We start from the raw sequence: 25,697 nt of genomic DNA, 5'->3' as shown, positions 1-25,697 counted from the left end.
GATTTACTTGAATTTTTTGAATCGAATTACTCGAATTTTGTTTTGATTCAATTACTCAAATTTTAGATCAAATTACTTGAATTGTTTAATGTTCAATTCTATTTTTAATATTCATAAAGACGTTACACATCTTACAGCTGTTCTTATACAGCTGATTTTGTTTTCTATTGTAATTTTAATCGATTTTAATAAAACTGATTTTTCGATTTATTCTGTAGTCAATACTTTCCGATAAATTGTGATATCGTTTAATGAGTGCGGAGGCCGCTTGCGCGGCCTCTACTTACATTGCCTCAGTTTCCAAACGAATTTAAGTTTAATTCAAATTTTCGATTTAGTTTAAATAATTTTAAGCGTAAGGTTTGGTTGGGATTGCCGAGGCCGCGAAGCGGCCTCGACATATTATCACCCTTCACTAAAAAATTTGATGAATTTAAAAACTCCTTTACTCAAAATATTCATTAAACATTCATCGATTTGTAGTTATATTTACGTAAATTTATAAAAATTAGTGTACCAGAACACTACGATTTATGATTTACGATTGTAGACATGTGCGCGAAGCTATACAATAACTCGAGTTATTATTTGACCGATCAACACGCATGAAAACACAATGTGAGACAGAGACGCAGAGATACGCTACATTGTACGTTTCATAGAAATGAGCTCTGACTGTCGAGTACTGCTCGCCCGTGCTGTGCGTGTCACAGCAGAAGCGCGCAAGCAGTCACTCGACACTGCCTAGCGTAGACCAATCACAGCGCGAGAAGCAAACAGACGCTACTGAGACTAAAAACCTACGATTATCGCACTCACTCGCTCGCTCGTTTTTCACAGATTCACTAGCCTACCCAACGAGCCATAAGACGTTACACATCAAAAAGATTTTGTATAGGTTTCTGGAGCTGAGTAATTCAGCTTTTTGATTGAGTAACCTGTAAAAAATCAAGATCATTTCAAGGTTAAGTTAATGAAAAGAGGGCAAAACTCAATGAAATATTGGTAATTTCTTATGTCTTTTTACTTATTTTCCTTTGTAACACACCTTTTTTTCTTCAAACGATCGTCATAAAGGGTGCCGTCTGCGCTTAGTTCCTCTATGTTCGCTCTCTCTCTCTTCAACATACAGCAGTAATCAGACATCATTGCAACATCCCGTCTACCTTGATGTCGCTGCTCCATATGTTTAATGTCTTGACGGAATCGTTCTCCTTGCTTGTTGTTAAAATCACCACAGTTTTTCGGGAATTCGTCCGAATGGTTATGCAAGAAATGCAGTTTGTAAGACATATTACATTCCATTTCACCGAAATTGTTTATCATTGTTGATATTAAAACTTTGTAATCATCGCTTCTGCTATTACCTACAAAATTTTCCCTTACATTTTTGAAGCTAACCCATGCAGCTTTCTGAATCTCAGTCATCTAAGTTGAAAAATTGTCATCTTTCAGCAATTTTTTTATTTCTGTTCCATCGAATATTCCTTCATTTAATTTGGCATCAGATTTATAGGAAAATTTAGATTCTAAATATTTGTAGCATTCATCGCTCTCACTCAAAGCTTTTACAAATTGTTTTATAATGCTATGTATGTGTGTTTGGTATGTAAAGGAGGTAGCGAAACTTTTTCAGGGTCTACTAACGGACTGTTCATAACATTATGATGTCCAGATTTTAGAGAATTTCTCTCTCTTGTAGTCAGTATAATGTTCTTTACGATCTCTGCTGTCACATTAGCACTTGAAACATGGGTATTTTGTAAATCCAGATGGCTGTCCTTCTGATGGGAGGGAGCCAACATAGAGAAACTAAACGCAAACGGCCACCTTTACGCCGATCGTTTGAAGAAAAAAAGGTGCATTACAAAAGAAAAAGTTAAAAAGGCATACGAAATTAACAATATTTTATACAGTTTTGCCCTTTTTTCATTCACTTAATCTTGAAATGAGCTTAAAATAAATCAGTATGTGAAATTGAACTTTGTTTCAAATTCAGCGACCTTCAAAACTTGAATGTGATATTTTTTGCATTCTTATATTGAATCCTCTTTGAAGTTTCACCTTCAAATGACCTTGAAGGTAAGATCGTAAAGGTCATCTGACTTCAGATTTGAATTCAGCATCCTCGAAAACCTGTATAGGAGTTTTTTTCCAATTTTTTAACCTTTTTTCATGATTTGACATTTAAATGACCTTTAAATGACCTGTAAATGTCAACATTTAGTCAAAATGACCTTGAATTCGAATTCAGCGACCCTCAAAACATGAAAAATATATTTTTCGGATTTTTATTTCGAATTTTTTAAGTTTTATCTTCAAACAACCTTGAAGGAAAGGTCGTACAGGTCATCTGACTTTAGATTTGAATTCAGCATCCTCAAAAACTTATGTAGGGATAGTTTCAGATTTTTAAACCTATTTTTCATGATTTGACCTTCAAATGATCTTCAACTGACCTAAAATCGATCTGATGGCGAAAAACCGACGACAGATCCGGATTCAGCGACCCCAAAAACACAAGATCTTCTGCATCCGGTCTCTGGAACTGAACATTTTTTTTTTATGTGCCTGTGTTGTTTTTGTTGTTAAGATCTTTAAAAGTTTATATTTCCGGTAGAGAGAGAACGTCCTGAAAAGCTGGAGTAGGTGATGGATTTGGACATTCAATATTAATAAAACTATGATTATCGGAGACTTTACAATTTTCATGATCACTCCCATAACTATAATTTTCAAAATTTGATGCTTTGCGGAGTTGATCGAGTTGTCTTCTCCAGTATAGATCCTGGTCGCAGAGCTTGCATATATGTAGTATCGCTCTCCCAGGCAGTCAACTATCTCAGCTTTTACCCACTTTTTTTCGTTGAGGTTTCTGTAGTCAATCGCCCAGGCGAGCTCTCCAGGAGTAAATCCTTCTACACGTTTTTCTTTGTAGTTTCTTATGTTTGTCCTTCTCGATTACTGAGCTTTCTTTTAACAGGTCGAAGCATGTGCGCAACTTCCTTCCGAACATCAGTTTGGCAGGGCTGTCGCCTGTGTAGCAGTAAGGAGTGTTGCGATACGGGAAGAGATATCTTGCAATTAACGTGTTCGTGCCCAATTGGTAATTTTTTGGGTCGAGCAGCGTCTTTTTAAGACCACTTTTGAATGATCTAACGGCATTCTCTGCCGCTCCATTAGACTTTAGGTGCCAGGGTGCATTCTGCGGGTATTTTATGTCATTAAGATCACAAAAGTTTACAAACTCTTTAGAGTCGAGCTGTTTGCCATTGTCTGAAATTATTTTCCGTGAAATGCCGTACCTTGATGCGTAATTTCTCAGCTTATTGACTGTGTTGATTGCGTCAATTTCGTTGAGTGCGTAGACTTCTGGCCACTTCGAGTACGAGTCCGTCATAATGAGGTACATCTTATTCTTTACAGGTCCGAGAAAAGCTACGTGAAGTCGTTCGCCAACTTCTTTGCAGTCATTTTATTTAAAAAGCTCGGCCTTATTCGGATTTGGTGCATAAGTGTTGCAGACGTCGTAGCTTTTGGCGTACTGCTCGATATCTGTATCCAATTTAGGCCACCAAAAATACTGCCTAGCCATAGCTTTCATCTTACTCGCACCCAGGTGCATTGAGTGTAGCTCTTCAAGTGTTCTGAGGCGGTGTTTTTTTGGAATTAGGACTCTGTAGCCCCATATAAGTAAATCTTGATTGATGCTTAATTCTGATAAATGGTGAAAGTATGGCTTTAACGCGTCGTCGATACTTTCGGGCCAACCATCTCGTGTGTACATAAACACTTTACTTAGTATTGGATCAGTGCGCGTTGCTTTCTTGATTTGTGCATGATCCACTGGCAATTTGTCTTCGATGATGAATCTTACGTAGTCGATTTCAGGTTCTTCAGATTCTTGACTGGTGATTGGCAACCTCGATAAACCATCTGCTCCGCCGTTGTCCTTACCCTTCACATAATTGAAAGTGTAGTCAAATCCGCTTAGGAAGCAGGCCCAGCGCTGCAACTGTCCGGCTATCATCTGGGGGATGTCTCGCTTCTCGCCTAATATAGCCATCAGTGGCTTACGATCGCAGTACAACTCGAAGTGTCGACCACGTAGGTACTGGTAGAACTTCTTGCAACTCCAATATATTGCTAGAGCTTCTTTGTGTATGACTGCGTATCTTTGTTCTGCTTTTGACAGTCCTGGATGCGACGCAGATTGGTTTTTCTGTTTTTTCAACTCCTTCAAGCACCATTTCTCCAAGTCATCCATTGCTAGATCTGCTGTAAGCGAGGAAATGCAACTACCCATCAGTGTGCCATATAAATGTCTGTAAAATGTGTTATTAAACTTGAAGTATGTGTTGTTGAAGAGGAAAGTCATCACTTAATGGATCTTGTTGAAGGACAAACGAGATCTTGATACACCTGCGTAACGTCGTTCCAAGCTTTCCAGTACTAATTCTAGCGATACATTTGTAAAAAGGGCTACTACGTCTAGGGATATTAACACATAATCTGGGGGTATGCAGACATCAGCAATCTTAATTTTCACCGTTATCAATGTGTGAGGCTGGGCGTTTGATGACAGTTGACAATTCTTCGTATAAAATCTTAGCAAGTGTACTATTATTCTTCTGCACCCGACTACCTTAAACACTGATTACTTGAGCTCTACCACTCGTAAACCTGTGAGACAAGAATGGTACTTAGAACGGTTACAATTTTCATCAATATACTTTACGGGATCGTTTGTACAATATTTATATCATAGTTATCTATCAATTACAATTATTAAATAATTATGTTAATCCTATACTCATAAATACTACTGACGATATTCATTGCAAAGCCCGCCGTCAACCAGCTGTCACTTCGGTTAGGTCGACACGCTTTGCCATACCCCAATGAAAATATTTTATAAGTTCTTAGGCAAGATTTTAAAAAGATCTTGTATAAGATCTTATGCAAGAACTTACGTATGATAATCGACCTTGTAAGTTCTTGTATAACATCTTCATAAAATAGTAAGACATCTGGTAGCAAGTTCTTGTATAAGATCTTGATAAAATAGTAAAACTTCATCATAATCATAAAATTCAAATTATATAAGAACTTGTTATTTCGAGTCTAGTAATGAAATCAAAAACTCTCCTAAGAATTTGCTACCTGAAGTCTTCCAGTTTTATCAAGATCTTTTTAAAATCTTGCCTATAAGAACTTATAAAATATTTTCATTGGGGCATAAGTGTATAACGATAAATACGATTTTTTCAAATAAAATATTCCATAACTATTTTAATCAAACGTACTTTCGAGCGGGGATAAAGGAAAATCGTGTACACGACGTGGGACAAAAGTTCAACGCCTTGCTTTACGAGCACTCGGCTTCGCTTCGGGTGCATAACCTAACAGGGATAGAAGTTCAACTTTCGTGCCTTGTTACGTAATATACTATTTCCAGAGCCACTGCAATGTGAATATTTGAAAAAACAGGTATACATCTATCTATTCGTTTATATTGAATAGTTTTTAAAGTTACTGGTATTTTTGTCAGCGTATTAAAAAAAAATACAATTGCTGTAAAATACCGCTTCCGCAAAGCTGAAATAATTTTGCTTTTGCCATTTTTGGATAAAATAGGTCCATAATAGTAGTTTATGACACGTGTATCATATTCAATTTTATAGCACTGAGCTATGTTCACATATATGCTCGTTTTTCCGAGTAATAGTCGCATTTTTTGGTACCATGAAGTGAGGTTAGCGCACGAGCACAGCGAGTGTAATGCGAACGATCCGGTGCCGTAAAGTCACTTATGCCACCGAAAAGCGTGCCATGAATGTGAACTTAAGACACGTACTATAAAAATTATATATGCTTATGGCTTTTCTTTTACATACCTGCCCCCAAGTATGACAGTCATTTCCCCAGGAACTGCAATCCCTTTTGCTGAAAAAAGTTCAATTAATTTATTTAGTTATAATATAAGTATGCTTTAAAAAATACATAGATCATGTAATATATTCAAATGCGATTAACTTTGTGAGACTCACCTTGTAAAGCAAAAATAAGTTTTAATAAAGTTTATAATTTAATCGGTGGTTTACTGAGTACCCGGTTTTTTGGTTTGACAGGTTGAGTTCGAGTCAAGTCGGAAAAACCGAGTACTGGAGTTTTTACGAATTCGTGAGTTTTTTTGAGTACACGACGTGTTGCGAGTTTTAGCTCAATAAATGATTAATTTATTATGCATAAGTTATCATTGACATTTTAGAGGCTTAAAAGCCAATACAATTTGTACAGCTCATTTCTCAGCCTCATCAAAGGAAAATATCGTATATCCCAGTTGAAAATAGTTGCATGGATTTCCTCGGGGATCAGCTACGTGGAATCGATGCTGATCGGAGATAATTGATTCTGCGTGGAAATGGCGTGGAAACAGTGTGGAAAGTACATCGATTCCACGAGGACAGTTTAGAGATTCCACGAGAAAAGATCATAAGTTACATGTAGATTTTTGCCAGTTTATCCCTGAGGACTTTCTTGGACGATCCACGAGGATATTTTGGTCATTAAAAAAATGAAAAAAAGTTTCTTCCTTAAGGGGACCGTCCTGTGTTAAAAGCTTAGATTCAAAAAATAGCTATATAAATCGAAATAGTGGAAATTTTTTTTATGCGATAATAAAATACGTTCATTAGACACCTGATCTACTTATAAAAAAGAGAACGGCCGAAAAGTGAAGCCGCGTACCTCTGATTGACCGATAAAAATTCCGACCCATAAAAATTCCCTGAGATACTTTGATGGTCGTGATCACCCCTGATCATATTTATATCGTGATTCCCTAACGGTAACATGGTGAAAAAAAATCATAAACTTGATTTTTTGCAAAAAATTTTACGTTTTTTTTCGTATAAACAGCCATAACTTTTTTATTACGCAAAGAATCGAGATTTTGAGCTCAGTTTCTGGAAGGACATTAAATTTTACATCGAAATAGGTCCATACGAAACTTTTTGGAGGCCTCAAACTACGAAAAAAATCGCTGCGAAAACCAACAAAAAAATCAAGCAGTTTGAGGGCACTTTTCTGAAGATTTTGAGACCCCATAGATCAATATTGATGAAGAGCTCACGTCAGAATCGCGTGGCAAGTAAATTCAATTATCATATTTAGTATTTTGAAAAAATAGGCGTAATTGGCATTTCAGAGCTTGGGTAGAAGTTTTTTTTGGTCAATCAGGTGTCTAATGAACATATTTTACTATCACAAAAAAAATTTCCACTATTTCGATTTATATAGCTATTTTTTGAATTTAAGCTTTTAACACAGGTCGGTCCCCTTAAGCAGGATTTGAACCCAACAGATCCTGGATTCAATTCCTACCCATAGGAGAAACTTTTTTTCATTTTTTTAATGACCAAAATATCCTCGTGGATCGTCCAAGAAAGTCCTCAGTGATAAACTGGCAAAAATCTACATGTAGCTTATGATGTTTTCTCGTGGAATCGATGTAACTGTTTCCACGCTATTTCCACGCAGAATCAATCTCCGATTAGCATCGATTCCACGTAGCTGATCCGCGAGGAAATTCATGCAACTATTTTCAACTGGGATAAGCCGAGTGGAGTATCAAACTCGAAAAACATTGATTTTTATATGATGATATCATAGAGTAAATTTCAATAAACAATCGCTCAAACTACTCAAATCTTTCAAATTTTACTCAACATATAGAAAATCTTGTTCGTATTCTAATGATTGAAAATTCTCATATTAGTCATTGGTCAGTGTAATAGGAACATTTTATTTGTAACAAATATATCTTCTTATTTTCAATTACATATGATAAATGATTGAAAATAAAAATCAATCCGGACTTATTTTGAACTTTTTATTGATCTTAAATGTGTATAAGTTGTTTTCAACAATGCGATTGGTTTCGAAATTAACAAGGAGGATGTGGATTTACGAACCAAAATATCGATTTAACTTTTAGTTTTCTAATTTCATAATCATTAAAAAGTTGTGGCAATTTTTTCTACACTTACCACTGTTTACTATCCTTTTACGGATTTTTCGTTTAGAGTCAATAGCATATACTGAAACTTCTTTCCATGATACAACCACCCCTTCTTGAACATAATTATTGACCGAAGATGTCTTCATTATCACTGTGATATTTCATACAATCAATGAGTATATTGAATGAAACTAGTTCAATAAATTATTGTTTGTGAGTGTGAACACAATTTTTGTTGATATTTTCTCAACTAAAAATCATTGTGTACACGCATACATTATAGCAAAAAAGACATTTATTTTTACCTCGACCTAATTCTCGACTCGATCACATAATCAACCTATTTTTAAAAATGTTATATAAATCAAAAGTAAATTAAGTAGTCTATAATTAATAAATAATTAATAAAAATGATCAAGTAGAAATCAAAAACTACGGATTTTTCACGATTATAAATATTATATTTAGCGTTACGTATCTACAAAAAAATGTATATGTAATTGAATTAAGATCATAAAAATATTGAACAGAGCATTTTTAATTATTTCAACTAACTGCAAAAATTTACTCAAGTTCTAACAGGAGATTTATGGGAAAAAATGTCCAAAAAATTAATCTTTTTTCGATAATTAAGGTTCAATTATATAAGATAACATGTGACTTGAGTGACATATATTCTGACACGCGGGAAAAACGTAAACATAGCGAACTCTGGACTCTGCATATGCTAGCTCGTGTACTATTATTGTTATTATTGCCGTTTATCTTGTACACACGAGTGCGCCCTATTTCGCTATGTTTACGTTTTTCCCACGTGTCCGGTGTCAGCTAATTGTCACTCAAGTGTACTGGTGCTGCCAAATACCTGGGCACTTTCAGAATTAATTTTTTTGTTTGCAAACCAGGGTTGTAGACACAATTAGTTTAAATTATACAGATAAAATCCAATTGATTTCAGTAATTCGTGCAATTAATGGCTCTGCCTCTACAAAAAATGGGATAATTATTTTTAAGTATAAAACCAAATTCGAATATTAGACTCGAGTTGTGAGCTGTCGATATATCTCTGACGTAGAGGTTAGCAGTTACTCAGCTAGAAATATGAGGTAAAAATTTTTCAGCTTGAATATCCAACCCCATAATAGAGCTAGAATTTCGTGCCCAAAAATCCTGCCAAAAACCGAGTTTAAATTTTAAGTGGGATTACAACTGGAAATCCACCTAGAAATCCATACAGAAACTTTAACATTATGGGAATTTTAAATTGTGGGAAAATAAATTATGGCAAAAATGTAGATTTAGATCGTTTCTCATAGTTTTCCCATAATTCAAAAATCACGTTTAAAAAAAAATTATGGGAAAACTATGGGAAACGAGCTAAATTCATATTTTTGCCATAATATCTTTTCCCACAATTTTACTACAATTTATTTACACGCGGGTCAGATGGTTTGAAAAAAATATAATCGTCGATAACGTAGTACATGAGACCGTTATTTGTGATCTCGAATTAATTTACCACATACACGGCACCATGTGATATATGACATTATGAATTAATCTGTGAATGACGTACCATTGTAGCATGACATGGACTCCACAAAACTTAAATCAATTTTTTATTTTTAAAAATATGAAATATAACTTTTAGTTATATAGTTATTTCAAAGTCTTTTTTAAAGTTAAGGTCAATGTGGGTATTTTCGCTCAGCTAAGCCCCTATTTTCGCTCAACTTTGAATTCAATGTTTACATGAAATCAAAACTTAATACTAGTATTTAAATAATAAATTTATGTTAAACATGCTCAGCTCAATACGATCAATTTAAAAAAAAAATTTTTGTGTTAAATTAGATCTTTAATATTAAATTATTGAGCGAATATAGAGACATGAGCGAAAATACCCACGTTGACCTTATAAAATTGATTCAAGTAATATTTTTTTTTTTTTCTAAATTGGTTCAGTAGTAAAATTTAAAAAGTTCAAATTTCGAGGTCCCTGGTTCTAATCTCTGCGCAGGAATTGAAAAAAATAAATAAATTACGAAGATTTCGTGTATAAGGTCTCTTCGTGTGCAGTCACATGTTTTATTCCATTTAGAATCCTCGGTAGGGAAAATAATTTTTTACTATCGATAATTTTTTTTTTGGTTATTTAGTTTTACAAATTTTTTCATTAAAGATTGTTTTGCGTTGCTACTCAGTATTACACTATATGGTAACTTAGATTAGTCTGCTGAAACGCCGCAATTTTTCATATGTATGTAACGTCTTATGGTTTGTGTACATTTTCTAACCCTTACCTCTGTTCCGCCGTTCAGAATCGAATTCAACCTATTTTTCGATTAGTTCTGTTTATTGGAACAAGGAATTCTGTATACTTATTCGTGTTCCAATTAAGAGCAAAAAAAAGTTTGTAAATTTATATATTAATTTTTAAGAGACTAAATAATTATAATATCTTTTACGTTGATTAGAATTGCCCAATGTATTGTTTATGATATTATTAAGTACTCATTTTGTTTTAACAAAATAACGAATTGTCAATTTAAATCATCGTTTTCAAAAGGTGTAATGTTCAGAGTACTTTTTGTGATACATGAAAAAAAAGCTAATCAAAATCTTTATATTTAAAAAAAAAGCAATTCAAATTCATTTAATATATACACAATTTTGAGTTTTCACGAAAAACATTGTACATAAAACGATAGTATTACACTTCAACAGTAATACTGGAGATTGCTAACATATGTTATCTGTTCAAAGCAGAAGAGTAATTTTCACTCAAGTAACATTTAAAATTAATGTAATATTGTTAGTTAAATTTAACATAATATTTCTTAAAGAGTTAAAGAATTCATACATTGTATCTTTGGACTTTTAATCAATTACCTTTACTTTCCACTTGTCAATTACTGAACAGAAAAGGGATGCTTTGAAATTTTGGAATCAAAAATATTAACAATAATTATTTGTCAAAAATTCACTAAAGTTCAAAGTATCACTAGTGAGGTGAAATATTTAGTATTTCTATTTCTACTTTTTTTCAGTAAAAATTATTTAGTAAATATCTAGCTGTAGAATGAAAAAGTATTTGTGAGACAAAGTTAGCCTATTTGACATTTTAATTACTGAGACAATGCTTTAAGATGAGCTGTTGATTAGTTAAATAAATTAATTCATGTAAAATACATATTATTAGTGTAATATTTAGAAATATTTTTCAACTTTTTACATTGAATAAGTAAATATCAAATTCTATTTCAGAAATAATTTCCTGTTTTGAATTGCATCAAAAATCTAACGCACTCAGTTAAATAATTCTATAAAAAATGGAGGAAGAATATGATGCTATCGTGCTAGGTACTGGCTTAAAAGAATGTATTTTATCCGGTATGCTGTCAGTGAGTGGAAAGAAAATTTTGCACATTGATAGAAATAAGTACTACGGTGGTGAATCAGCTTCTATTACACCTCTGGAAGAACTGTTCAGGTTGGTATATGATAAAATTGTTATACTATTAAATTTTTAAACAATATCTTTTCTTAGTTAAATTTAAGCAATTGAATATATCACTCATAGTTAATACACATGACTAATAGTGTATATTCATGAAATCCTATGAAAAATCACCATTCTCTATAATCCTGTTAAAACGTGCTAAATTGTAAATAATATTTTGAATATAACATCAAAACTTTAATGTGTATTGAAAAATATTTTACATGTTTCAATTATATTTTCAATTAAAATCATGTAATATTCCTGATGTGTAAATTTTTCTACAATTTTCTTTAGCTTCTCATTATGACAAATTATTGAATTATAAATATATAATATTGTTTTGAATTTTTCTACAAAATTAACACTAAATCATTTTTTGATCCAATTTCAAATTCATTTAATATATACACAAGTATGCGAATAATTTGTTACTATTTTTTCTTATCTTGAACTGTCTTAAAAAATTTTAACTTATACATCTTAATTATAAATACAAGCTGTACTTCAGCTTGAAAAATGTATATTTTTATGAGAATGAGGACACACTGGATAATTACGTTTTTACTTAAAACAGTGTCCAGGCATAATTCTTGTTTAATTTAAGTTTATTCAAAGTTTGAAACTTTGAGTAGCGAAAAAATTACCATAAAGGTTTCAATTATTTTTTAATTTATGAAAATGAAAAAAATGAGTGATGTGTTATGCAAATTATCAACTTAGTTACAGTGTGTTATTAAAAAGTTATATTTAATATTATTACAGTACTGCTTTTATAAAATTTTCATTGGGAAGAATACTTCAGAATCACACTATAACAATTTTTGTAATATAGTATACATATAATATAATTTTATAACAAAATATGTTCAGTTTGATGGAGACAGATGGATAAATAGAATCATAATTAAGATTGTTTTTAATATATCTCAGCTAACTTTGCATAATCACATGGGATTATAATTTCACTTTCAAAAATATGTTATTAACAATAGTTACTATAAATGTTAAAAATCATGCAATTCATTTTTGAATTTCAATATTAGAATTTTTTCATGTGTAGTTACAGTTTAAAAGATAAGAGTTTTAGTTTGCCTAAATACTTGTCAAAATACATCTGATGTCATTAATGTCATAGCTAAGTAATTGATATGATGATTTTAGTTTTGGTGGAATATATTTAATTTTATTAATATCATAGTTGAGTATTTAATAAAGTTAGACTTAATTAATGAGAAAACACATTATTATACTTAGCCTTTGACAATCATTTGAAAAACGAATTACTACGATTTTGTATTATTCCGACAGAAACTATTTAGTTTTCATGCAAGTTCTAATATGAAAACGTTTGCCAAAATATTTAACAGAATGTAATCAATGTTATTAATACCGTAGCTAAGTAAGTAATGATTAACAATGTGAAATTAGTCCTTTTAAAGTATACATAAGAAAGAAATTATTAGGTTTAAGGTAGTTCGATGATTACATCAATTGAATGAGAAATCGAAAAAAAATTCGTACACTGTGGAACTCTATGATTTTTTTTCAGTATATTTTATCGTGCTCTTTTTGAAGAAAATTGATCTTGAAAACTGAAAAATTAACTTGGGCCATTATGAAGATTCGTGGGAATTAGCTCTTACAATATTTTCAACTACTTCCAACATTGAAAACCAAAAAAAAAAATTATCTTATGAAAGCTGAGTTTTTCTAGATTGATTTGCACTACACTTCTTGACGTGAGCTTAGCACAGTGCTATAAAATAATGTACGATACTCGTGCCATGGGGACACTTTTAGGGTCAGCTATTAGGACATTTACGCTTCTTTATTATGTTATCGCACAAAATTAGGAGTAATAATGAGTTTGAATGAAAAATGTAGTATCATTTCATTCATTTTGACGGTCATTAGAGGCCGAAATGTGAGGTTAGGACGACTATATAATCGTAAATAGTCTTTAAATCATGAAATAATATTTTTTATGGTTTCTACTTCACATAAATATACTTTGAATTATAGTTTTCCATCAAAAATACTTCGTAAATTTCTTGTTAATCGACAAATAAGCATTGATAGAGTTTTGCTATTTAAGCTTGGCAGCTCTAACTTTTTTGTATTTTTTTTTATAGATATAGAACAGTACTTAACAATACAAGTATCATAAGTAACACTTTTTGACACGGCGTAGTTTAGGACCCGAGTGCAGCGAGGGTCCTAATAGCTGGGCGGAAAAGTGTCCCCATGGCATGAGTGTCTTACATCATTTTATAGCACTGTGCTAAGTTCACATTTATGCCCCCTTTTCCGATGCTGCGGTGCCAGAATGTGCGACTTATGCCACAGAAAAGCGTAATGAGAACTTATGTCTCGCATTGTAAATCCTTTTTTGAACACTGATAAAACTGGAATTTTTTATTTTTCTACCAACCACCTCCCTAAACTTTTGTACATTTTATAATTTTGATATGTATATATATATTATAATAGCTTTATGTAATTATACAATTAATCAGTTAATAATATTACTTTCAGTAAATTCAACGTTACAATGCCTGCGAACCAATATGGAAAAGGACGAGAGTGGAACGTTGATTTAATACCAAAATTTTTAATGGCCAATGGTTTACTAGTTAAATTATTGATCCACACGGGGGTTACTCGCTATTTAGAATTCAAATCAGTTGAAGGATCATATGTTTATAAATCTGGAAAAATATCGAAAGTACCTATTGATCAACAAGAAGCATTAACCAGTGATCTTATGGGCATATTTGAAAAACGTAGATTTAAAAATTTTTTAGTTTGGGTTCAAAATATGCAGGAAGATGATCCAAAATCTTGGGACAACTTTGATCCTTTTAATAATCCGATGAGCTCATTATATAGCAAATTCAGCTTGGATAAAAACACTCAAGATTTCACTGGTCATGCCCTGGCTCTACACCGGTAAGATATATCATTTTTTATATATCATTATATACGGGATATCCAAAAATCGACTAAAAATATTAGTACCATCGGATAGGGGGTGAAATTCTGAACAAAAAATCCGAATGGATTTTTTTGATTCAATGCGATCTCAAAGAGTTATTAACAAAAAACCGAGAGCAAATCAACAGAAAGTGCTTATAGCTTAAATGTCGATTTCCTGGAAACACTAATTGAATTAAGGGCGTGCATCCCAATGATCTGATTCACCAGACAACCTGTACAATTACAGTAAAACTTCACACAAGTCATATCAATTCATTGCATTTAACAGCCTTATTTTCAAAAGTAGTCGATGTGCACATCAGAAATTTGACCTTTTTAGTTGAAGCACGCACAGTATCAAATTAAGAAAACACAAACACCTTAAATTTACAAAATCTCAAAATATATTGATTATTGGGAACTTGTAAAAGTTCTCTTTTTCTCCACTCATTTTTTAACCAGAAAAAACTCTGACTTGCCCATAATTCATTTACATATAACTTATGCTGCTTAGATAAGTCAAAATTCAATAATAAGTAAATTATCACAATTATTATCGAAAAATTCAAATTGAGAAATTTATTTTTGAGACTACACTAAGAAAAAAAAAGGTAGCGTTGTTGGAGGCGCTCAAACAAATTCTGCTTGGGTATTGCCGTAGCAGTGGCTCGTGTTGATTCAACTCAGTAATAAAAGCTCCTACCCAAAATCTGAAATCTAAATTACATACTTGTTTCATAATACTAACAAGGAGACCACATGAGATGCGGGTCACCAAATGTCCTGAAAATTTTTTTCTGGTCTCCTGGTATCTAATAATAAAGCCCCCTATGCTTAGTTTGATCCAATGGGCCTTAGGGCCCATTTTAAAAATCATTTTCTAGTTTATTGAAAAATCTTTGTGATTTTCTAACTCGTGATAAGACATTTAAAACGGAAAATTGCACAATGTACAAGTCTCAGAATTAGTCAAAGAATACATTTGAATTTTTTCAGAATTTTTGAAACCTACAATCACTTATTTTCAAAGGTCTCTGAAATTCTTAAGAAAAAAGTAAAAAATTAAATTTGGGCCTTTGAAAATAGGTGATAGCAGGTCTCGAAAATTCTGAAAAAATTCAAATGTATTCTCTGACTAATTCTGAGACTTGTACATTGTGCAATTTTCCGTTTAAAATGTCCTATTACGAGTTAGAAAATCACAAAGATTTTTCAATAAACTAGAAAATGATTTTTAAAATGGGCCCTAAGGCCCATTGGATCAAACTAAGCATAGAGGGCTTTATTATTAGCTACCAGGAGACCAGAAAAAAATTTTCAGGACATTTGGTGACCCGCATCTCATGTGGTCTCCTTGTAAGTATTGTGATTCGATTTACTGGCCACACGATTCTTGCTCGAATTCTATACCGATTTTGATGATTGAGGTCACCAAATCTTCAGTAAAATACCCTCTTCCACTTGAACAGACTTTGGAAAAATTGTGTACAACTTAATGTAGACGTCAAAATACGGAAAATTTTAAGAGAATCAATATTTTATCAACGTTAAAGGGCATATTTAAATTCTTGGGAAAGAAACCAAAAATGTTTTCCAAATTCTACTTCGCTTAAGTGGATTCTTGAATCAACACTACGTCAATTTTCTAAGAACAATCATATTTATATAATTTTTTTATTTGGCCCAAACAAGACTTTTCGTAATGCATATGTTTAATTCATTAAAATATTTTTTAGGAATGATGATTATATCTCTCAGAGTGCAATCATCACCATAAGACGAATAAAATTATACAGTGACAGCTTAGCTCGTTATGGAAAATCACCATACTTATATCCGATGTACGGTCTTGGGGAATTACCTCAAGGTTTTGCTCGTTTGAGTGCTATCTATGGTGGTACATACATGTTAGATAAACCAGTTGATGAAATTATTATGGAAGATGGTAAAGTAACCGGTGTACGATCTGGACAAGAAATTGCTAAATGCAAACAAGTATTTTGTGATCCAACATATGTTCCAAATTTAGTAAAAAAAGTTGGGAAAGTAATACGCTGCATATGCTTATTAGATCATCCTATTCCGAATACTAACGCTGCTCTTTCAACACAAATAATAATTCCTCAAAAACAAGTAAGTATTTAAAACTTTATTTTATTGTAAAGAAAAAATGACCCACAAAGGCTACTAGAAAAAAACTATGCCACTACTTTTGGACAATATTGTTTAATCAACTAAAATTCTTGATTTTAAACGTTTCCATATAATTATCCGAGTATTTGTTTATGCTCCAACAGAAATTTTAATTTTTGATTCACTCCTCTTTGACATTCTTATGATATAAACCACAGTTTAATTTCAATCTACATTTTCAACATGAAATTGACATCTTTGAGCCCTAAAAAATGTGAAAAAAGTTGCAGAATAGGCTTTTGCATCTAAAAATAGCTTATTTATGCTATTTTAGCCTTGCGGCACTGTATGCAAAGTTCAGATCGAAGTTATTTAAGTGGCAATGCCTAATAGGAATCAAAACCTGTAGAAAAGTATCCTCGATGGGCTGAGTTTTGTAGAATTTTGATTTAGACCTTCATATCAGTTCTATTACTCAATTTGTGCTCAAAAACATTTATCAATGTTAATAAGTAGATGCAAAGGCCTATTCTGCAACTTTTTTCACATTTTCAGGGCTCAAAGTTGTCAATTTTATGTTGAAAATGTAGATTAACATTAAACTGTTGTTTATATCACAAAATTGACAAAGAGGAGTGAATTGGTCTATGACTCCCCTTAAATCAAAAACAGATTCAGAATCGGTAAAAATCGAGTAAAGACGTCCGTCCGTACGAATTCTTAAGGCTACGAGCGATATCCGAGTCAAAAACTCCGGCTTCAAGACTATTTTTATATGAAATATATAAAATGTCAGAAAAGTCTGGCCTCACTCACAGGTTTATTTTAAAAATTCTGAATCTGACCCATATATAGTCACAGACACAATTTAAATGATTACTATCTTCATCGATTCCTTGAATATAAAAATTTTCTTGCATATCCTCGTTTCATTGAGTTAGGCTTGTTATTCATATGTTTTTATGTACAGTGGATCTGCTTATTAAATCCACATTTAATATGGCTAAAACCCTCTGTTGCGGTCCCATCCTATGTAACTTTACAGGAAATAAGTCGGTTATTATGGACGCTCTGCCGGTTCATGTGGTCAAATATAATTTCGAAATATTGTTTTGTTATCTCATAACATAAACATTTAGATTTGAATTGTCTTGAAAGGCTTAATTTATTAAAACGATATGATAGTGAGTTTTCATCACTGAATTAATGTTAAGTTTCTGTGAAACTTAATATTCCGCGATCTACCCTTGGAAAGTTATTATTAGAACATTTTGATATTGATAATAACAATAATAACAAGGTATAAAAAAAAGAAATGGAAAACGCGTAGACCTCAAAAAAAGTATTGAAAAATAGTGTAAAGTGTCCGAGATAAAAACGCAAGAGTAACAATGGTCCTATCATAAAACAAAAAACGGAAGAATTAACCGAAAAACTTGACAAACCAGAGTTTGTATTTGAGGAGTGCAATTTTATGATGATAATTTTTCGCTTCACTATTCTTATCAAAATTATATAATTCAACTATTACTAGAAAAAAGTAGTAGTTAAAAAATTATATAACTCAACTGTTACTAGTAAAAGTAGTAGAAAAAAGTTGTAGAAAAAAGATTAGTGGCTATTTCAGTTAGAAAACCCGAAATTATTTTTATGTACTATTTTTTAATAAATTTTTTCCATCGTATACTATGATCACTGTTCATTGACCAGCCGCTTAATGTGGCCAAAATCCTTGGTCCCGGCGTGGGCATACCTAGCGGATTCCACTATACATAATCTTAAGGAATTTCTTTCAGAAGTGGGATATACACGTTCAAAAATCTAAAGTTTTCGTTTTGTTTTTGATTCCCTGAGTGATTAAGAGGAGTGCAAGTGTACTTGAGCAGTCGCGCAAAATTTGCTCAAAGTGTATAAGTTTGAGAAATTTTAAGTTAAAAGTCGATCGTTGAGGCGAAGTACAAAACCTAGAAAAATCGCCATGGCAGATGAGCAAGTTCATCAGCTTAAACTTCAACTACAAGCAATCCTTTCCACTCTGCCACCTGACGTTTATAGCGCGAGGAACTCCTTTCAAAAATTTCATTGTATTTTCGAGCAACGAAAGCGCGTTTCTTTCCAGACTCTGTAGGGTCTCCCGACTGTTTCACGCTATCTTTCCATTTTGACTGACACTTGCAAGATTTTTGTTTCTTGTTAGAAAAACCGTAAAGTGATCCCATTGATCGATTGGACTTCCCAGGACCTTGAGTGCCTGGAGTAAATTGCGCAGTCCATTGAGCACACGCATAAGCACGGTGGCCGAGTCGTTGACCATCGCGGGTAATGACATAAGCTTCGCCATAAGCTTGTTGACTAGAAATCGCTTATTGTCGTAGTGACTCAGCAGCACTTGCCATGTGGTAGCAAAATGCTTGCCACCCGACGGAACTTCTTGTCGTAGCTCGGCAGTCTCGCCCTTGACTTAGGTTCTCAAGTAGTTCATCTTGAATATATTGAGTAGATTCGGACGGTCGATCGCCATTTCTCTGAACGTGTCTCTCTTACCCAATCCTGAATGTCACCCGAAAAGTCACCGATGACGATCGTTGGCAGCTTCGCTCGATTGACGTCCATATCATTTATTAAGTCGACGCCGATAGGCTGACTGCCCAGGCGAAGAGTCTCTGCCTTCACTTTGACGAGTCAATCCTGAAAGCGACCTAAATTCGTCAAGAACTCTTCATACGTCGTCTCGTTTTTTTTCGTCAGCGTAGTACAGATCATCTTCATCCACATCCGGACTATCTTCCAACAGTTTGTGAGTGTCTTCGAACTCGGCCTAACCGATTTTTAGTTGCTCCATGTGCGATGTGCACGCGCCCATGGTCATAAACTTTTCGCCCAATTTTCCGAAGTTCTTATACGCATATTTTATTAAATTATTTTCAAGCGCGATCTACGATCAATCAGTCCAACACACCAAGTATATCCGGCTCGAAGGACCATGTTTTTTATTATGGAAGGAAAACAATAAAATCTTTTTCTCTTTGCTGAATTTGCTGTGGCGGAAAGAATTGATTCACTGATCGTAACCAGAATTTTATTTAACAAAAATGTATATAGTATTTATTTAATTAATAAACTATAGTCAATGTATGGTACAATGTTTAGTATAAATGTGTAAATCAAGTCTTACATCAGAATTCAGAATATTATATTACATAGAGAACTCGTTTTCATAGTCGAGTCATACTCGCGGTCCTCAATCTAAATTCTACAGATTGCTTTATTGGACATGCCGATTCCAAACACAGCCGCACATTGCTTTCAGCAAGCCGGTCTGCATCAAAAATAGCCGTCTACAGCATACAGCACATAACCTCTCAAGCGACCGCGAGCTAGGGGGGCTTTTCCTCCCCTTTTAACAGTCAACTCTCTAAGCCGTCAGTAAGCTAGAAGAAAAGTCTTCTTCTACCGACAACTCCTCGAGCTTCGCAGCGGGCTAGAGTCTTCTTCAACCGCTAAACTTGGGCAAGCAGTGCACCTGCTACCAGCTTTCGCTAGAATACACTATCACGTGAGATCGACTCTCTTTTATGCCTAGAACTAGACTTATTCTACTGTGTGAGCGACGATCTCAGGGGACGCCACCTAGCAGTGACTAGTTGAACCAGGAATTTTGAAAAATGCAAATAAAAGGGGAGGAAAAATCTAATAAAAAAATTTAAGTTTAGGGTGTATGTGTCCTCTTGAGGAATTTATTTTCAAACTGAGACACCCTCAAAATGGCCATAAAAAAACCAAAAGGTCTATTTCAACGTGAAATTACCCGTCCTGTTTAAATCTTCAGTAAAAAATAGAGGTCGCCGTGTGAAAAATTGATTTTGATTCGTTGTAGTTTCGAGATTACATTCCAGGTCAAATTCCAGGTCACCATTCAATTTCTCGTCAAAAAATATGTCGGATAGGAGGTTTTCGATTTTTTTAAGCACACTCCGTAAATGTTTAGGGAATTCCATAGTTTTGTTTTATTTTATATGCTTCTAATTGTGCCCGCTAGGTGCTACCGCACCTCTTGATTTTCTTATAAACTTCAAACCTAACTATGTGCGTCATTTAAACATTTTTTCCTGACATCAAATTCAAGGTCTAGATGTCAACTTTCGAAAAAATGTATGAGAGTTTTAAAATTTGCAATATTCAAAGCAAATCGAGTCAAAAAAGGCTTCGTTAAAGTACGACTATTTTTAAAATTAAGTGACTTAAACAAATCAAAAAATCGCTTTGGGGCATGGGTTCAAATTTTTAAAGTAAGCCCAAATTGTAGGGAAGTTTTTTTTTCATACCTTAAAACTTATAAAGGGGCATTCCGGTTAATTTAAAAATAGTACTTTACGATACTAGCGGCATAACTAACACTTTTTGGCACGGCGTAGTGTAGAGCCCGAGCGTAGCGAGGATCCTAATAGCTGGGCCGAAAAGTGTCCCCTATGTCACGAGTATCGTACAACATTTTATAGCACTGTGCTAAGTTCACATTTATGCCCCCTTTTCCGATGCATAAGTCGCATTTTCTGGTAACGCGAAGTAAGGTTAGCGCACGAGCGTATGCGAGTGCGATGCGAACGCAGCGGTGCGAGAATGTGCGACTTGTGCCACCGAAAAGCGTGCCATAAATGTGAACTTATCGTGAACTCATAAATTTATCAAAAATCCTCCTTAAAAATTATTGATTGGCATTAATAAAAGCAGCTACTAAAAAAATTTAGCATCTTTATAATGAACAAGGAACCATAAAAATACAATAGCCAACCTCGATACTTACACTGATAGAAAAACAATCTAATGCCAAGAATCATGTTAATCTTGCGGTGAAAATCGCATGATTCTTGCTGTTAGAAGATTGAAATCTTGCAACAAAATCGGATGATACAAATCGGCTGTTCAATGATGTATTTGACGTCTGCTGATATCACCTTAAGCGGCAAAGGTCCCAGAAGCATGAATGGTCACTGCAACTTTGCATAGTAGTACATGGTCTGCCAATCAGTATTTTAGTTAACCACGGTTAAAAAAAAATTAGCGAAGTAGCGATATAAAAACCTATAAAAGGTCAATACGCGATGTGCTCTAACATTAAGAGACTCGTTGTAAGCAAATAAATCGATGGGGTACACAAAATTACTGCTATGCAAAAGTGTAACCATGCTTCTGGGACCTTTTTAGTTATAAGGTAACTCCGTAACTGTAAGCCAGGCCCATTGAAAAAAGACATTAAAGATACAACCACTTTATCAATTTGTTGAACCTCGTGAACTTTACTTAAATTTTTTCACCTCACATTAACAATACATGAGTAAACAATAAAAAAAATTTCTGGTCAGGTAAATTAGTCCGGGCGCTGGTGACATTTGAGTGAACTTGCGAGATCCCCTCGGCGAATTGACGGATTTCTATGTGTTTTGGGTCGCTGAAACCGAATTTGAATGTCGCCAGGCCGAATTCTTGGTCAATTTTTTGTTATAAACAAATTAATTGTTTAAACAGCTATATCTTGTAAAATATTGAAGATAGATTAAAACAATTTGTTTTTATTTTATTCGTCTTTAAAAACCAAAGAAATTCCATTAAATTAATTGAAAATCCGTCCACTAGAAAAAAAGTTATGCAATAATTAGTGTAAAATACGTCTTTTTACACCTTTCAACTTCTGTAGCTTGGCTCGTATTAGTGCGATCGAGCTCATCGACGTCTCATTTTAAAGGTAATAACTTACAGAATGATGTAATATAATTTTTATGTTAGTCAAATTGTTTATAATGCAATCTGTAGACGTGTATAAACGTAATTTTATGGCTCTGACGTACTTTCCATTTGTTTATACGCGTTTTTTGCTGAGATAAATTAGTAAAGCAACGTGGCAACTCAGTTCAAACGAAAGTACATCAAAAAACAAAAATTTTAAGGGGTTTTGAAAGGAAATCAGTCAAGTAGATGCCAAGTTACAGCCTTCTAAGTTTGAGCGTAGAAACGAGCAAGCGCGTAGGGCGTGCACACTGAGGCAACATGAACTCATGAACCAAGCTGAGAAGGCTGTAACTTGGCATCTACTTGACCGATTACCTTTTAAAACCTCTTAAAATTTTTGTTTTTTGATGTACTTTCATTTGAACTGAGTTGCCGCGTTGCTTTAATAATTTATCTCAGCGAAAAACGCGTATATACAAATGGAAAGTACGTCAGAGCCATAAAATTACGTTTATACACGTCTACAGATTGCATTATAAACAATTTGACTAACATAAAAATTATATTACATCATTCTGTAAGTTATTACCTTTAAAATGAGACGTCGATGAGCTCGATCGCACTAATACGAGCCAAGCTACAGAAGTTGAAAGATGAAAAAAGACGTATTTTACACTAATTATTGCATAACTTTTTTTCTAGTGGACGGATTTTCAATTAATTTAATGGAATTTCTTTGGGTTTTAAAGACGAATAAAATAAAAACAAATTGTTTTGATCTATCTTCAATATTTTACAAGATATAGCTGTTTAAACAATTAATTTGTTTATCACAAAAAATTGACCGGGAATTTGGCCTGGCGACATTCAAATTCGGTTTCAGCAACCCAAAAAACATAGGAATCCGTCAACTCGCCGAGGGGATCTCGCAAGTTCACTCAAATGTCACCAGCGCCCGGACTAAATATATTATAAAATACCAGTCTTAGACCAGTTTTAGAGCATCAAGATGTAATTTAATGAGATATTGCACAGTTTTGAAAGCTCTATGACCGCCTTATGAAAGAAGTTGTAAAATAATTGATCGAGATGGTAAAATTATTATTCTCCATTTGACTCAACTTTGCTTATTTACAGACAAACGCCCTTTTGATTAAGTGAAAGCTGTATTTCTTTCTCACATTGATAATAATGCAATTGATTTATCTGAAATGATATTTGCCGCTGAGTAGCCATGTTAAAATTACAGAAGATTCCATAGCAGCGTTTATCATTATTATCTTAGATACACTATAAAAAAATTATCTTTATCTCAGTTTTAATAAATTCAGTTCAAAAATCTATTTTTTTCACGATAGTTTAAAATGAACGATAATGTTACGTATTTTAGGCAGGAGTACAAAAAAAATTGTTATCATATCCATAATTTTTGTACTTGCGATCCGTAATTGTGATATAAATTGCTCATGATAGCGGGATGTGTGTTAAACCCACCGAGTGTGATAACTAAAGTTCATTGTAATCATGTGCAATTTATGTCGCTGAAAAGTGTGCTATGAGTGTGAACATATTTCCCTTTTATTTATATAACTAAATGGATAATTTTCTCTTTTTAGGTTAACCGAAAATCAGATATTTATGTTTCTGTAGTATCGCATACCCACCAAGTAGCTGCTAAAGGTTGGTTCATAGCAATGGTATCAACAACAGTTGAAACGGATAATCCTGAGTTAGAAATAAAACATGGCTTAGATTTACTTGGTCCTATCAGCCAAAAGTTTGTCTACATATCAGATTACTTGGAGCCAATTGACAATGGATCTGAGAGTCAGATATTTATTTCTTCCAGTTACGACGCGACGACTCACTTCGAGACTACTTGTCTCGATGTTCTGAGCATTTTCAAAAAAGCTACAGGAGAAGAATTTGACTTCAATAAAGTTAAGCAAGAATTAGGAGACGAAGACATACAATAAATGGTCGAATTATTTTGTTCCATTTAATTGTCAGAATAATTGATATTTAAAATGATGTTCAAATACCAACTATATGTATGTATTTGAGATTTTTTATTAATTGAAATGAATAAAAAAAATTTCATGTATTCTACAAATCATAAGAAATACCCAATAAAACTAAAAGTGAATTAATATTGAATAATTATTTTCTATCATCGGATAAAGAATTCATTATATTTCATGAATATTACATTTGACAATTCTTTTTCAACTATTTTTTTCTCAAAGACAGCAATGTAAATAATTTCAACCGTCGACGGAATAGTACACACCAGTGTTGTCAAAATGTACCGACTTTTTAAGACGGTGCACTTGCGTCGACACGTCATGGGCCGAGCAAGTGGAACATCAAAGTTTGAACGCTTGGCCTGAGAAGCGCAAGGAAAGAAAGTGGGAGACGCGAAGAAGGAACTCCGTGCAACCAAAAGTTGTGGAACTAGCCAATCTTCTGTCAACACTGAGCGTGGTGCAGCGGTAAGACAGGCACCTTGTAATCTTATGTCCGCGAGATCGATTTCTTAGGAAACTTTTTTTTGTATATAAGCTGTTGCTGGTCCCCTCTACTTAGAGTTGCTTGGAGCTACTTCTCCGCTTTTTCCATTTAATCTTTATGCGCCGCTCGGGCCAAGCGTCGGATCAAACTTCGGCGCACGGTTCAACAACACTGGTACACACCAATGGGTATTCCTATGATGTTGCTACTCGGTGTAACGCCACAGAAGAAAATTTTGCAACAAAAGATAGAACAAGTTCAACCTTTAGTGCTTTATCGGTAAAACATCATAATATAGATCGGAGCCCTCACGAAGATCATGCCAAACTCTGGCAGGCCCAAAAGTAGCCTACGTAATCTCTATGCTCACATCGTCGACTCCATTCATGTATGTATATGGAGCCCCCGTATGGAGTACAGCCAAAAAAATACATTCGACAGGCAGAGTCAGCCGACCGTAGAGCCTGCCTGGGTGTGATCGGTGGCCGGCCGCATGTCCTCTACGAGGCGACATACGTTCTTGCTGGCATATCATACCGCTGTCCGTTCTTGCAGACGAGCGAGCACGGCTCTACAGACACCGCTGTGAGGACGCAAAGGACGAGAAACGCTTATGGCAAAGCATATGGCAAGATTCATGGGACCAATTGTCGAAGGGTCGATGCATCGGCTGATACCCAACATCAGAGTGTGGACCGAGAGCAGACACGGAGAGTTGACCCATGAAAACATTGCCTGCAGGATGCTGCGAAGTTCCTACAGGAGTCCTATAGGATTCATGTACGAATTTCGCGAATCCTACGTGAAATTTTTTCAAGGGGA

At 33.9% G+C, this 25,697-nt stretch overlaps 3 protein-coding genes across 11 annotated transcripts; 1 reads left to right on the top strand and 2 right to left on the bottom strand.

Annotated features, from left to right (window-relative positions):
* Positions 1-2,881: 2,881 nt before the first annotated feature.
* LOC106648179 (uncharacterized protein K02A2.6-like) lies at positions 2,882-3,412 on the bottom strand. The gene has a single exon (XM_014364863.1). It carries the CDS (start codon positions 3,410-3,412, stop codon positions 2,882-2,884), a length of 531 nt encoding a protein of 176 aa, XP_014220349.1.
* Positions 3,413-3,475: 63 nt separating this feature from the next.
* Positions 3,476-4,378, bottom strand: LOC106648178 (uncharacterized protein K02A2.6-like). Its single transcript, XM_014364862.1, has one exon. It carries the CDS (start codon positions 4,376-4,378, stop codon positions 3,476-3,478), a length of 903 nt encoding a protein of 300 aa, XP_014220348.1.
* Positions 4,379-8,977: 4,599 nt separating this feature from the next.
* On the top strand, positions 8,978-24,521 carry LOC106648180 (rab GDP dissociation inhibitor alpha). Of its 9 annotated transcripts, none has more exons than XM_023458626.1 (5): positions 8,978-9,129; positions 11,291-11,516; positions 14,064-14,477; positions 16,241-16,637; positions 23,981-24,521. In XM_023458626.1, the coding sequence occupies exons 2-5, from the start codon at positions 11,356-11,358 to the stop codon at positions 24,338-24,340; spliced, it is 1,332 nt and encodes a 443-aa protein (XP_023314394.1). In that variant the 5' UTR covers positions 8,978-9,129; positions 11,291-11,355; the 3' UTR covers positions 24,341-24,521. The 9 variants fall into 9 exon arrangements, with proteins under 9 accessions (XP_023314394.1, XP_014220357.1, XP_014220354.1 ...); XM_014364871.2 differs by lacking the exon at positions 8,978-9,129 and adding an exon at positions 10,098-10,132; XM_014364868.2 differs by lacking the exon at positions 8,978-9,129 and adding an exon at positions 10,351-10,435.
* The last annotated feature ends 1,176 nt before the right edge of the window (positions 24,522-25,697 follow it).

This window comes from Trichogramma pretiosum, unplaced genomic scaffold (assembly GCF_000599845.2).
Source record: "Trichogramma pretiosum strain Unisexual culture from Peru unplaced genomic scaffold, Tpre_2.0 scaffold24, whole genome shotgun sequence".
Classification (NCBI taxonomy): Eukaryota; Metazoa; Arthropoda; class Insecta; order Hymenoptera; family Trichogrammatidae; genus Trichogramma; species Trichogramma pretiosum.
Note: the sequence above shows the minus strand (reverse complement) of the source record. Positions and strands in the feature narration are given on the sequence as shown.